Consider the following 14,476-nt stretch of genomic DNA (forward strand, 5'->3'; position numbering starts at 1 on the left):
CTTGGAGCCAAAAAAAAACAGCTTTCAAATTCCATCTCAGACACATATTATCTAGTAACCCTGAGCAAACCTACTTAACCTCTCGATCTTGTCGTTATTTAGTTGTTTTAGCCATGCCTGATTCTTTATGACCCAATTTGGGGTTTTCTTGGCAAACAAAGATACTGAGGTGGTTTGCCATTTCCTTCTCCAGCCCATTTTATAGATGAGGAAACTGAGACAGATAGGGTTAAATGGTCTGCCCAGGGTCACAAAGCTAGTGTCTGAATCCTGATCTGAACTCAGGAAGATGAGTCTTCCAAACTCCAAGCCCAGAGCTGTCTCTATCCACTAAACCACCTAGCTGTCCTAGGGCAATGCTCTCGGACTATAAACTGAAGAGACAGTACTGGCCTAAGGTAGAAGATAATTTACTGATGGGAATCTTAGGGAGTATACTTACTCTTCTGGATCAAATACAACTTTACCAAAAAAAAAAAATGATCATATGCTAAGATATGAAGAATTCAAAAATAAAAGAGAAATATTAAGCAAAAAAAAAAAACTTTCATATGATTTTAGGCTGGATTTTTAAAAAGCTTACTTTACAGAACAAGGGAAGTAACAGTACTACAATTTGTCCCAATTGGGGACAAATACTGGATACAATGATATTTACTTGTCAGAGATGTTTAAAGAGGATTCCTGTTCAGATATGAGCTGAAGCTAGGTGGCCTTTGAAGTCCCATCAAATATTCTGAGTCTAAGTAATAGGAAATAAATCTAAGAAAGGCAGAGTATCAATTTATTGTTAAATATTGGTATTGATACTTAGCAAAGGAGTACTGATTTTATTTGACAGGCAATTGGAAGCCTAGCATTTGGAACATTCAAGCAGAGAGCTAACATGTCCAGATCTACACAAAGAGATAGTAAAGTATAAGTAAATGAACAAAAAGGCCATTTAGAAAGGGATAAATAGTAAAGATATTATTAAGACTATGATTTTATTTCTCTACTGAAATTTTTCTTACTCTGTTGTCCAGCTGCAATGTTGAGATGACTGCAGTAATTTGCAAGCTAAGGAGCCAAGATGAGAAAAACTTCCAGAACAGGCACAGCGATGGACCTTTGGAGGACCAGCTCAGTTCAATTTGGATAAATTCACCATCAGAAAACTGGTCTGATTTATTAGATTATCTATTGCTAAGACTAGAAGAATTGAACTCACAAATCCTTGATGAAATAAGTATCTATCATTTCTTCCGGCTTCCTTTTTTTTGTTTATATTTATCAAAAGGATCATTAAGTTTTAGTGATTTTATTTAGATAGTTCCTGCTCTGGGGTTCCAGAAAATCCCTAGAAAGGTCCTGGAAGTTCCTGCTTCTATTGAGGGAGAATAATCAGCCACTAATCCCACACACTAGCTGAATTCCACCTAGGATTAAGATCCCAATTCTTCTGCAGGGTCCAAACAACAGGAGCCTTTGTAGGAAGGGAAGCTGGGTCAAGGTGCCTCAAACCCACATACAGGATCCCAGCCAGAGCTTTAGCTCAAAAGAATAGTGGTGATTGTCCCCAAATCCCTGCCTGCATGAGGGGCCGTGCTGGGCGCAAGCGGAGCAATGGAGTAAGGCATGGAACATTTCGCACTTTACTTTGCTAACTGGAAAGCACGATATGACTGCCAGTTGTTTTATTATTATTATTATTACTACTACTACTATGCTGGTTTTAGCCATGGATCAGCAGCAGCAAGGCCTAAGGAAATAAGAAAGCAGGATGGAAAGGGAAGTACTTGACCACCAACATATGTTAGTAAAGGGATGACTAGGTGGAACTATGAATAAACTCTTTCCTCCCCTACTGTTACTAACGCCCCAAAAGTCAATAAGTATTCACTAAGGCTAGACACTATGCTAAAGCTGGGGATGCAAAGAAAGGCAAAAAAAAAAATTAATAATAAAGTCAACAACAAACAAAAAAAAGTCCCCCATTTCAAGAAACTCACAGTCCTAATAGGGTAGAGAACATGTAAACAATTAAGCTGGAGCAAAATATGGACAGGCTAAATTGTGGGTTATCAACAGAGAGAAGGTACCCTAGTCTATTCAAAGCAAGAAGAGAAGATACCGTGTTAGCCTTTTGTGGGACTGATGCCAGGGGCCTATGTTGGGCCAAAGAGGATGTCCGTAAGAGGAAACAGATGCTCCTCCCAGTGACGAACTGGGAATAAAATTTATCTGATGACCAGAGTCAAAGTCTCAACCCTTTTATCAAAGCACTTGCCACATCCCACTTCTGGGTGGAGTGAACAGGCTGGGCAGAGATAAATACACCAACCCGCAGAAGCTTTAATAAGCAACCTATTTCACCTTGACATATTGAATAATAAAGGGAAAACAGCAGCAAAGAAAAGCCTCTCAAACCTGATAAAGCTTAATCCAAATTTTCAGGGATGGTAGACGGTGGGAGGGTGATTCATTGAGAAGGAAGCTACCACCGAAAAGCTGAGGAGGGGGCAATGTGAACTTCTGAAACAGGTCCCCAGTGGGTTCAGACAATCACAGAATGCTATTAGCTTTGGTTGGCAGACTTGTGTTGGTCCATATCTGGAGTCCTGGACTCAGTTCTGGACACCCCCCTTTAAAGGGATGTTGAGTAAATCAAGATTGTCCAGAGGAGGCAGACGTGAAAGATAAAGACCCGCCAGGATGGTGTCCAAAAAAAAAATATATATGACCACTTTGTGTGGTAGGCCCAAGTCTGCCAGAAATGATTTTTTAAAAATCATTTAACATCTTAAATCCAAGCATTTCTAGCCTAAAAAGAGAAATGTCAAAACTGGCAGAAGCTATACTGATACTCCAAAACATCTCTCTACTCCAAGACACTCTGAAGCAACATGTAAAAGAATCCTGAAGTAAAAAAAGATCAAAAAAGTTAAAATATAACTTTTTGGTTGGGGGAGGGGTGTCAAGAACTATTTAGGTCTTTCCTATACCAATCCCCCAATGGATTGAGAAGCCTTCCTATAATCAAGAAGAAGGTCCTGTCTGGAGATGAGCCACAATGATAATCACTTCAAGAATTGGGGAAAAGAATGAGATCTCTGCACTTAATTCATTTAGAGACTTTGGTTTGTTATTATTGTTTATTCTTGGCTTTATATGTCCTTTCCTAAAGGGAAAAGTCTGGAAAGGGTCTTAGGCTGGAGAAATATAATTTCTTGCTATTTTTGGTTGAACAGAAGAGGAATGAGGCTTATTCTTTGGGACCCCAAGAGGATGATCTAGAAGCAGTGGGTGGGAATTGCAAGGAAGCACTTTCTGAACAGGTCCCGCTGGGGATACCAAGGTGGGTATTCTTGTGCAGTTGGGACCAGACAGCTTCTACGAAGATCTCTTCCAGTTCAGACTCTCCAAACACTGGTCCAAGCTATGGGGAAGACAACGGATGTAAAACATGGCCCTTGCTGTATCTATGTGACCATGGGGTAGAAATCAGGGACCCTCAGAGTTTTAAAAAGGGAGAGCTGAGAAAAGAGGAAGGTTTCCTGGAAGAGAAAGAATTCCAACTAAGTTTTAAAGACATAGGACTGGGATAGGTTTAAGAGAGAAGGGATGATATTTCTGGGCACTCTGCTTGGGCACCTGGAGAGACCGTCCCTACCCTCAAGAAGCTTACATTCTAGAGGGGATCACATAAAAGTACAGACATGTTATATACAAAATAAACACAAGGTAATTTGGTGAGGAAGCCCTAGTGGGGAAAGGCTTTTCCTTTTTCCATTTCCCTATAGGGAATGATTTCTGAGCTGAGCTTTGAAGAAAAGCAGGCAATCAGAAGGATGGAACACATTCCATGCATCTGGAACAGCCAATAGAAGTGCTCAGGAGACAGAGAAATAATAAGAAATCCAGGAAAACTGGATAATAGAAAACAAGAAAAGGAGAAATATTTAAGTCTGACTAAGGGTTTTGAATGCCAAACAGAAGCACTGGTACAGCAAGCAATCCTGTACCTATACGGTACTGGCATCTGGCTTATCCCTCAGACACTCCCCCCTCCCCAGCTCCTGCCAGCTCCCATCACTAACAGCATACCATAATATCATAATAAACCACCACAGTCAGTTATGAAAGCTTCCTTAGCTGATGAGATAAACCTGAAAAGCTTGTTCACAAACAAAATTAACACGTGGGAGAAAAAAGGAGAGTCTAGACGGACCATGGAAGGAAAAAAAAAACCTTTGTATCAAATATCTTTAACAAAGAGTTTGATTTCCAAAATATATAGACAGTTAATAGAAACCTTACACCAAAAGGCATTTCTCACCAATAGATAAGTGGTCAAAAGATATGAAAAAATACTGCAACATGTATAATCTATATTAAATTACTTACTGTCTTGGGGTGGAAAAGGAAGGAAAAGAAAAAGAGAGAAAATAACTTTAAAAAATGTTTAAATGAATAGTAAAAATTATCATTGTATGTAATTAAGGAAAAAATTTAACAAATTTTAAATTGCAAACTATGAATAATCATATTAAAAATGCCTCAAACCGTTGGTATAATTATTCTGGAAAGTAATTTCAAATTATGCAAATAAAATTCCCTTTGACGTAGAGATAGCAGTTAGTCAATAAAAATTTATTAAGTGCTTACCAGGCACTATGTTAAGCACTGGGGATATATACACACAGATACACACACAAACACACACAGGGAGTCACAAAAAGCTCACAATCTAAAGTAGGAAATTACAAACAAAAATTGCCCACAAACAAACTAGATACGTGGGAAATTAATGGAGGGAAGAAAACAGAATTAAAAATAGGTGGGAAAAGCTTTCTGGCAGAAGACAGGATTTTAGTTGGGATCTGAAGGAAGCCAGGAGCCAGAGGAGGAGGAGATAGAACACTCCAAGCATGAGGAAGACCCAGAGAAAATGCCCAGAGATGGAGCGTCTTGCTTGTGCGAGACCAAAGTAGCCAGGATCACCGTATTAAAGAGAACTGTGTATCTGCTGCTCTCCCTGGTTTCAGCTCCATAGAACGAGATTATTTCATCACCTCCACGCTCCTCTGATTGTCACCATCTCCTTTCCCCTCTGATTGGAGGGCTGGACAGTGGAGTACCAAACTCTTCCCAATGCCTTCCTTTATAGAAGGCAGAAACTGAACTTGCAGCAGCTGCTGCTCTGCTTGGTTTCCACTCTCTGGAACAAAATGAGTTCCTTGCCCCTGTTGGGGACCCTCTGGAGATACCTTCTTAGCCAAGCAACAATTCTGGATGGTTTATCCTACATAATAAATGAATCCTGGGATATGTCCGCCCAGGGAAAAACCTGTTTTATAACAGATCGTGATACTTTTATCTTTTCCTCTTTTCAGAATGCCAGTGGAGTCACCGAGCTGTCCCAGTTGGGTGTGTTTACCTGATTGTGAGTTTTAACCCATCAGACTTAGTGCAGTGCTATTTAAAATTTTAGAACTTTCACCGTATTGCCAAACCAGTAGATGGAGATTAAAATAAATGTTTCATCGGAAGAAAAACTCAGAAAACAACACCTGGCTGTGACTGAAAAAAAGACAACTAGAATGCATACGTTATTGTGCTTTGAGGTCTGCAGAGCTCTTCACCTACGTCAGCCCATTTGATACTCATAGCTATTATTATCCCTATTTTTACAGATGAGGAAACTGAGGCAGAATACATTAAGGTCACACAGCTAATTGAGATAATATTTGAACTTGGGTCTTTCTGATTTGACTGAGGTGACTGAGTGTGACATAAAGTAATGGATGCTTTATCTAAGAAGGTGGAAACCTTAGGAATGATCAAGATTTTGTTCTTCCCACATGTCTGACCCTTCGTGATTCCGTTTCTAAAATCTGGAATCAACTGCCTTTGAAATAGGAAGCTCCTTTCAGCTGTAGGATCTGTGATCTTATTTCAAATTCCCTCATTGAACAGATGGAAAAACTGAGATCTAAGAGGAAAAATGGAAAATCAAGGTGATGAAGTGAATTCACAGCAGAGCCAGAACTATAAAATCATAGTCCCCTCTCTCGCGTCCAATGCGGTTCCCCCAATTTTTTACGCTCTTTTCTTCCATGTTAGCCCTTCTCTCAGACAGCCCCAAATCCTATAAATAATAAAATCCTATTATAATAATAATAAAAAGTTAATAAGTCTCCTTGATTGAAATCCCACTGGTGCCAGTGCTATCATCCCCTACACACACGTTTGATATCCTGCTTCTCTGTCCATCCCCAGCCCTCGGGCTCCCTCACATCCCTCGGTCGGTCGTAGCCACTTCTTAGCATGTCTGTGCTCACAAAAGCACGAGCTCTTAATTAAGATTACACTAGTTTTTAGCAGCCAGGGCATTAACATGAGTAACTCTGGAGGCCTCTGCCGCTAATTTACACAGGGGCCCCGGCATCACCCTAGGTCAGAATAAGAACTCCCCCCTCAAAAAAAGGGATTTGCTAGGAGCAGCTCAGACCTGCTATAGGGTCATTAAGGGGAAACTGAGATTCAGCCATGATGATGTTAATGTTCCCGTTCTGCCTGGATATTCCTAAAAGGACAGAAGAAAATGCACAGAGAAGCAAGACTTATAAAAAAAAAAAAAAAAGCCTAACTAATTCAGTTTTACTAACCCCAGCTATAGGGGAGTTAGTGGTACAGTGAATTGGGCTTAGAGTGGGAAGATCTGAGTTAAAATGCAGCCTCAGACAACTTACTAGCTTGTGATCTTGGGTAAGACACTTCATTCTGCTTGCCTCAGTTTCCTCATCTGTTAAAGGAGCTGGAGAAGGAAATAGCAGACACGCCAGTATCTTTGCCAGGATGGACCCGTCACAAAGAGTGAGACGAACAACTGAATAAGTCATTGTGTACAGGAATTCTACTCCAAACTAGACAGGTCAGGAAAGGGCTGAGACTTCATTAGTGATTCAGGGGGGCAGCCTCTAAGTAGGAGAGTTGACTGCAGCAGGGAGAGACTTGTTGGAGGCCACCCAGCCAGGGTCAGAGGAAGCCCTGGAACTCAGGCCTTCCTGGTTTGATGAGCTCTCTATCCATGATACCCCAGAACTTCTCTATCCATGATACCCCAATACTTCTCTATCTGATACCCCAGAATTTCTCTATCCGTGATACCCCAGAACTTCTCTATCCGTGATACCCCAGAACTTCTCTATCCATGATACCCCAGAACTTCTCTATCCATGATACCCCAATACTTCTCTATCTGTGATACCCCAGTACTTCTCTACCTCTTTATCCATGATACCCCAGTTCCTCTGTACCCATGATACCCCAGTACCTTTCTCTCTGTGATACTTCAGTACCTCTTTATCCATGATACCCCAGTTCCTCTGTACGCATGATACCCCAGTACCTTTCTCTCTGTGATACCTCAGTACCTCTTTATCCATGATAGCTCAGTACCTCTCAGATAATACAAAAAGCAAAATATGTCACCCCCCTTTCCCTCAGGAAGCTTTCCCAGCTAAGAGAGAAGGATGAGATAGACACTAGGTTAAAATAAAAAGTTTAAAAGAAAAGCATGATCAATCAATTCTGGGAGATCTGCAGAGTGGGGAAAGGTTACTTCCAGTCAGAAAGGATGAGAGACAATTTTAAGGAAGAGATGGCGGCTCATCCTTGGAATTCAGGAAGATTTTGAGGGTTCAAGAGTGACAAGAGAGGGCAGAGAAGAAGAGACATTCCATGAGCAAGGGAAGGAAAGGGCCAGATGAGTCCCACAAACAGGGAGTTCGGCTGGAGCACAGATGCATGTGGGAGAGTGGTGGGAGGTAGGGTGGAAGGGCAGGCTGGACTCACACTGGAAAGTTCAGCATCCCAGGATGCAGCACAATGACCAATGGGGATGGGAAAAGCTAAGAAAACACTGGCTTCCAGTGACATGCCATATTTGCTTAGCGCCTCTATCCCTGATAGCAAAGTTGCCTCTAAAGACTGCCATTCTTCCCTTTTACTCTGAAAAAGGTTGAGCTGCCCATTTCAGATACTATGATAATAATAACCAACATTTCTTTTTTTTTTTTGAAAAAAAATTTATTTAAGTTTTTTATTTTCAAAACATATGCAAGGATAATTTTTTCAACACTGACCCTTGAAAAACTTTGTGGTCCAATTACCTCCCCCTTCTCTTCATTCCTTCCCCTAGATGGCATGTAATCCAATATATGTTAAACAAGGTAGAAATAAATGTAACTAACATTTCTAAAGTATTTGAAGATTCTTTTAATGCTTTACACCTTTGATCTTCACAACAACTCTATTACTTGGGTTCTCTCTTTAGCCCCATCTTACAGATGAGGAAACTAAATTTAAGAGGTCATGACTTTTTCAAGGTCACATAGATAATAAACGCCAAGGCAAGCTCCGCTGGGCCACCCAGACATTCACACTGAGAAACCAAGGCCCAGAGCAAAGTGGAGTCCCCTGGACTCTGCCGAATCCTCCACAGAGCAGGAGTGACTTTATGATGCATCTATTTGCTGAGGGAAGACTTTCCCCCATCCTCGACCCCATCTTTCCGCTGTCCAAATTTGATAGGCCTTCAAAGCTTCTTCCCACCTTATCTGCAAACACATTTCCAGCCCCAGGGACGTCACCGCAGGAAGCATCAATAGGGAGACTGTCTACAAAATGTCTAGGGACCGAAGTTCCTCCTCCCTACTGAACTCAATCCCGAGGTAAAGGGAGAGAGGCTGAGTGAAAGGACCCAGCTGCCCCAGCTCTTCAGTACAATAGATGGATCCCGCTGCCCACCCTTCTGGAATTCTGCCTAAAATTCAGCAGGCCTCTACGTGACCCTTCAAAGCCATGTTTTTCTTCACCTAGATGTCTGGGAAAATCAACCATTCAATCGGTCACTCAACCCAGGCCCGTCTACATTCACCCCAATGCCCCAAAATCCACCAATAAAGAAGCGGACCCAACGTCGCCTCCTCTTACTCTTTCCCTCCTGAGGAGCTCAGCGCTAGCTTCGGTTCCCAGAGCATCTTGTCATTTCTTTGGGGCTAAATGTCCTGTCTCAGCATTATTTTGGATAACGAGAGCCGCAATGAATGCTTGAGCCGAAAATCCAAACGTGGCCGTGGGCACAGACATGATCCACAGCTATTTTGAGCTCAGTGTGTTTCAGGCAGTAAAAAAGACAGACAGCTCTGCCTGGAAACTTCCCTGTGGCCATCCCTCAGCACATGAAAGCAATTTCAGACTTTCTCTTCCAGTCCAAAAATGAAAGGGGGGGGAAAACCCACTCCAACTCTCCCCCGTAACCACCCACCCACAGCTCTTGCCCGAGGGCCCAGGATATCACTGCTCTGATGTGAGGAATAAAGCTTCTTGGAAGACAAATTTATAAAATAGCCACGTTTCCACCCCAAAACAAATCCATGCTTAGCTGTCTCTGCCAGAAGGTTTCCAGCTAATTAGAAGTCAGCCGTTAAATGGGCTTCCCTGTTTTGTCCACATTTGGTTGCTGATGGAAGGGCGCCTGATGAGATGATGGCCAGCCAGCCCATCAGGGTGTCCCTCCTTCACCTTCTCCCGATCCCCCATCTGCCCCACCCCCTTGGCTGCTCCCAGGGAGGCTCACAGGCTGATCTCACCAAATGTGACAGGGAGGCCGAGCCAGATGGAGGCCCAGCCACCTGGTAACAATAACAGTGCCCACAGAGGGGGGAAATGAGGTCACTTGGGGAACTCACCAAGCTGATTAATATACAGCATCCTCATTGTCCCAAGCCCAGCACCTCCCTGCCCAGCCCTCTGCCCCCGAGTACAATCAGGGACCCAGGGGGCAATCAAGACATGATCCAACCGATTCTTCCCCGCTTCTACCTCCAGCTCTGGGCAAGGCTCCGCTGGAGATTCAGCCCTCTGCAAGAGGCTTTCCTAATTCTCCCAAATTAACTCTTCCTCAGCCTTTAACTGCTTTCTGGTTTACATCAGTAGAATAAAATCCCCTCAAGGATAGGGACTGCTATGATTTCTTTGTAGCGTGCTGGGCTTGGAAAATCAAGAAGAGCCAGAGTGGCAAATGAGCCTCAAACACTGTGTGACCCTAGGCAAGTCACTTAGCTTGTCTCAGCCTCAGTTTTCTCATCTGTAAAATGGAGATAATACTAGCACCTATCTAACTTAGTTGTTGCAAGAATCAAGTAAGATGGCATTAAAGAGCTTAATAAATGCTCTTTATTTTTTCTTTATTCTTTATATTATTCTTCTATATTCTTTATTATTCTTTATATCCCCAGTTTCTGGTACTTATGTCGTCATTCAGTCATTTCACTCATGTCACTCTTGATGACCCCCTTTGGGGTTTTCTTGGCAGAGACTGGAATGGTTTGCCATTTCCTTCTCCAGCTCATTTGACAGACAAGAAAACTGAGGCAAGCAAGGTGAAGTGGCTTGCCCAGGATCTCACAGCTAATAAGTGTCTGAAGCTGGATTTGAATTCAGATCCTCCTGATTCCTGACCAGGTGCCTTAGTGTCTAGTCTTTAATAGGCTCTTAAGTATTGGCTGAACCAAATGATCTTTTAAAATGATGTCCCTATCTTCCAAATCTTCTGCAGCGGGTCATGCACATTGCAGTTTTATGCAACTTTCATCCTCGCTTGCTGCATATGGAAACCTCTTTGAATAGTAGCAGTGTCTCACTCAGGAATATGACAGCCAACCTAGCTGAATTTCTGGTATTCCCGGGGCAGAACAGCGTTCTTTCTAACTTAACCAAGTTCCCTAAAACTGGGCGTGAAAACACTGGGACCCTGGGCAGCTTCTTCAAGAAAAGGGCAGAGAGATGGGAATTGGCAAGAATTGTTTGTTTCTGTTTTAAAGATTAGATGATTCTATAATAACTAGGCTGGAAACACTTTTAAACAGAATTGTGAAGCAAGGGGGAAGAGAATCACAACACCCAATGAAAGCCCTAATTTTTTCTTCTGTAACTCTGAATTACCCTGCTTCTACTGTGGGCGGGAGCCAGCCTCTAATTCCATAATAACAAGGCACAGTACTTACATAGCATCTTTCATCCAATAATCTCCAAACACTTTACAGTAATTAATTAAGACTCAATCTACCCCCCGTGAAGAAGATACAATACGATTGCTTCATAGCAAAGAGATAAGAAAATGGCGGGGGAGGGAGGGGAGGGAACAGTGGTCAAGATGGGGAAATCAAGGACCCAGAAATCAGTTGGTAAAACTGGAGGTCCATGTGCTTCTTGACTAAATATGGGACAAGAGAGTCTAGGGACTCAGAAATATTAAAGAGATGACTTAGTCCAATCCTTATCTCTTTCTTTCCTTCTTCCCTCTATTCCATGGATTGAAGTCAACAAACTTTAATTAAGAGCCTATTTCTTGCTAGATACTGAGAATAGGAAAAATAAATCCTTGTCTTCAAGGGGCTTACATTCTCTTAGGGTAATATACAACAAAAAAGAAAGGAAAGAAGGAAGAAAGGAAAGGAGAGGGGGGAAGAAAGAAGGAAGGAAGAAATAGAAAAAAAAAAGGGAAAGAAGAAAGAAAAGAAAGAGAAAGCATTAACAATTGGAGGGAAAAGGGAAAGCTTCCTAGAGGTATCAGTACCTGAGCTCAGTCATGAAGGTAAGGATGAGGAAACTGAGGCCCCATTAAGGTAAAGAGATTTTGTTCAAGATCACATAGGAAGGATGCTTCAGGTCTAGATTTCAGTGTCCTTTCCACTCTAACACACAGGACAACCCCTCCTCCGAAAGCAATATTGTGAGAATTTCCCTTATCAGTTTATCTATCTGCAAAACGGGATGCTGTCTGGCAATGGGAAGCCTCACAGGGCAACTAATAACATGGCCCAAGGCACCACAACAGTATCTTTAAGGTCCTATGACCTGAGCCTTGGAAGAAGCCACACAAAAACAATCTAACATGGCAGGATTTGGATCTTGGAGAGAGAAATTATTCCCCAAACTAGTGATGAGGCCTAATAACAGTAGCCATGTTCCCAAGGCAGGGGGACAAAAAGGATCATGGATTAGGGGAAACTGAGCGTCGATTTTCCATAAGTAAGACTACAGAGAAGCTAAGTTTGTCACAGGAGTCGGTCAAAGAGCCCTGGGCCAACAGAGAAATGTGTTTCCTACCTGCTGGTGGAAAGAAACACAATACTAAAGTCCCTTGGTGATGTGCCTTGAACTGTGAAATAGATGTAATCACTTTTCACTTGATTTGTTTCTTTTTTCCCTCCCCATTTCTTTTTCCCCAAACGCTTCATTTTCAATATCTGCCTCTGATGATGTCGATCTCTTTCCATGGAGAAAACTCCTTCCCCACCCCAATCCTCCCCTGGGGGAGGAGGGAAATAAAAACCTCAACCTTGGCTGGGATTAAAACCTTCCCCAGCAACCTCCCCACCATAAAGCTCTAACTCACGCAGAGATTCCCACCTTGCCAAGATTTTCCTTTCCAGATTATTCTGAAGTAGGCACCTCCCTCCCCCCTCCTTCAGCTCACTCAGCCTGGGTCCCAGGTGGCAAAGGTGGGAAGAATCACTCATTGTAGTAAACAGAAGCCAAGAGTGGGGGGAAGCGCTCAGGCCAGGAACCTGCTGAGCTGGTGTCTCCCTAGTACTCCCCTGCTGGGGCCCAGCCTTGGAAGAGAGAGTTGCTCATGGCCCAGAGCGGCTGGCACCATCAGCACCGACTGGGCAGACACCCCAGACATTAGCCAAACCAGACCCCGGCCTAGAGCTGGAAACCCAGAAGGGGCCGTGCAGCTGGAAGGAGGAGAGCAGAGGAAGGAGGGAGGGAGGGCCCGAGAGAGCAGGGGAAAATGGTAAGGAGTTCGGAGAAGTTTAACAAAAGTTTCCGGGGGATTTTATCCAGCAGGAGGAAAAGTTTGAAAGGAGAGCCATCTGGCACGGCCGGGAGAGTTTTCCCTGCCTCTCTGAGCTGTCCATTTTGCTGTCAAGCGACGGCACAAAATAGGTGACTCGGAGATCTCTCCCCACCTCTCCATCCTTGCAGTCTCGGGAGCCAAAAAAGCAAAGCCCTGACTGGGAGAGGAAACGGGGGAAGTCCCCCTCCTCCGATCGTCTCGGTAGGGGTGAGAGGCCGGCCCAGGGACATTGCTCCCTGCTCCCCCCTCCCCAGCAGCACCCCCCAAAGTCGTTGCGCACGAATGAGGCCGGTGTGGTGCAGCCCTACTCCCCGGCTCGCGCCGGTGGGCCCCGCGCACTCCTCCCAGGCCAGCTGCCAGGTCCCCAGGGAGCGGCACGCGCCGGCAGCCCGACTCCTGGGGTCCCCTAGCTCCCCGCTCCGCCCCTCTGGCGAGCCTGGCACAAAGGCGGCGGCGGCGGCGGCGGGCGCGGTACTCACCGGCACAGACATCTTGGCGGCCGTCGCCGGGGGCTGGGGATGCTCCTCCACTCCTCCCGCCGGCTCTGGGGGGCGCGCGGCGGGGGCCCGGCTCCCCGGTCCAGGCGCGGCTCCCGCCCGGGGAAGCAGCGGGGCGCGTGGCGGGGCTGCCGCGGAGGCTGCGGGCGGGGGCGGCGGTGGCCTCTCGGCTCGGGGCACCCCGGGCGGGCCCCCGCGCTTAGAGCCCCGCGGCGGCACAGGGGCGCATCCCCAGGCTCTCCTCCCCGGAGGCGGGGGCTGGGGCTAGGGTGCGCGCGCTCTCCACCCGCCCCCTTCACTCCTTCGGGGGCCGGGGCCACCCGCCCCACCCCGTCCCGCGGGGGGGCCGGGACTTCGGGGTGCGGCGAGGGCAGAGTAGCCCGAGCTCGGGTCCGGGCCGCTAGATCGGGGTGGCCGGGGGCGCATGCAGCCCAAGCCGGTCAGTGCAACTCGGCTCTCGCTACCCCCGTGCGCAGGCGCTCCTGCTCGGCCTCCTCCTCCTTTTTTCCTCCTCCTCCTCCTCCTCCTTCTTCTCCTCCTCCTTCTCTTCTTTTTCCCTCCCCTCCTCTCTCCTTAGAGCTCAGGGCTGCGTTAAAGGGAAGGACCCCGGCCCCATTTCTTTTTTCTGTCGGCCTAAGGCGTAGTTCCAAGGGGGCTGCTTCACACCCCCGCCCCCACTAGCTTTTCTGACACTGTGGGGCTCTCGGAGCAGCTGCCCTAAGCTCTGGTATTACCTCCCGCTTAGTGTCTTGCACGTATCCTGTATGTGCCAATTATTAGCATGTCTCTCTGTTAGAACGTAAGCTCCTTGAGGGCAGGGGCTGTGCTTGGGCTTTTCTTTATATTTTTGTTCTCAGACCGGTTTAAAGGCCTGGTAAGTCTTGAATAATACACCCCAGAGATTTTATCAATGCTGATAGTCCTATACCATTCTCAACACAAGAGAGAGAAGGGGGGAGAGGGGCTTTTTTTGTACCCCCAACGCTTACCATCCTATCTGGTAAACATTTTTTTAAAACATTAATATTATTAATTTTGGCTGAAGCAATTGGGGTTAAGTGGGGTT

General features: G+C 45.2%; 1 protein-coding gene across 1 annotated transcript in view; it reads right to left on the bottom strand.

Annotated features, from left to right (window-relative positions):
* Window positions 1-13,671, bottom strand: part of BCAR1 (BCAR1 scaffold protein, Cas family member) — a 94,882-nt gene extending 81,211 nt beyond the window's left edge. The window contains exon 1 of the mRNA XM_051974662.1: window positions 13,393-13,671. Coding sequence (XP_051830622.1) covers window positions 13,393-13,404 — 12 coding nt within the window. The 5' untranslated portion in view covers window positions 13,405-13,671. The remainder of the gene's footprint in view (window positions 1-13,392) is intronic.
* Window positions 13,672-14,476: the final 805 nt, after the last annotated feature.

This window comes from Antechinus flavipes, chromosome 2, assembly GCF_016432865.1.
Source record: "Antechinus flavipes isolate AdamAnt ecotype Samford, QLD, Australia chromosome 2, AdamAnt_v2, whole genome shotgun sequence".
Classification (NCBI taxonomy): domain Eukaryota; kingdom Metazoa; phylum Chordata; class Mammalia; order Dasyuromorphia; family Dasyuridae; genus Antechinus; species Antechinus flavipes.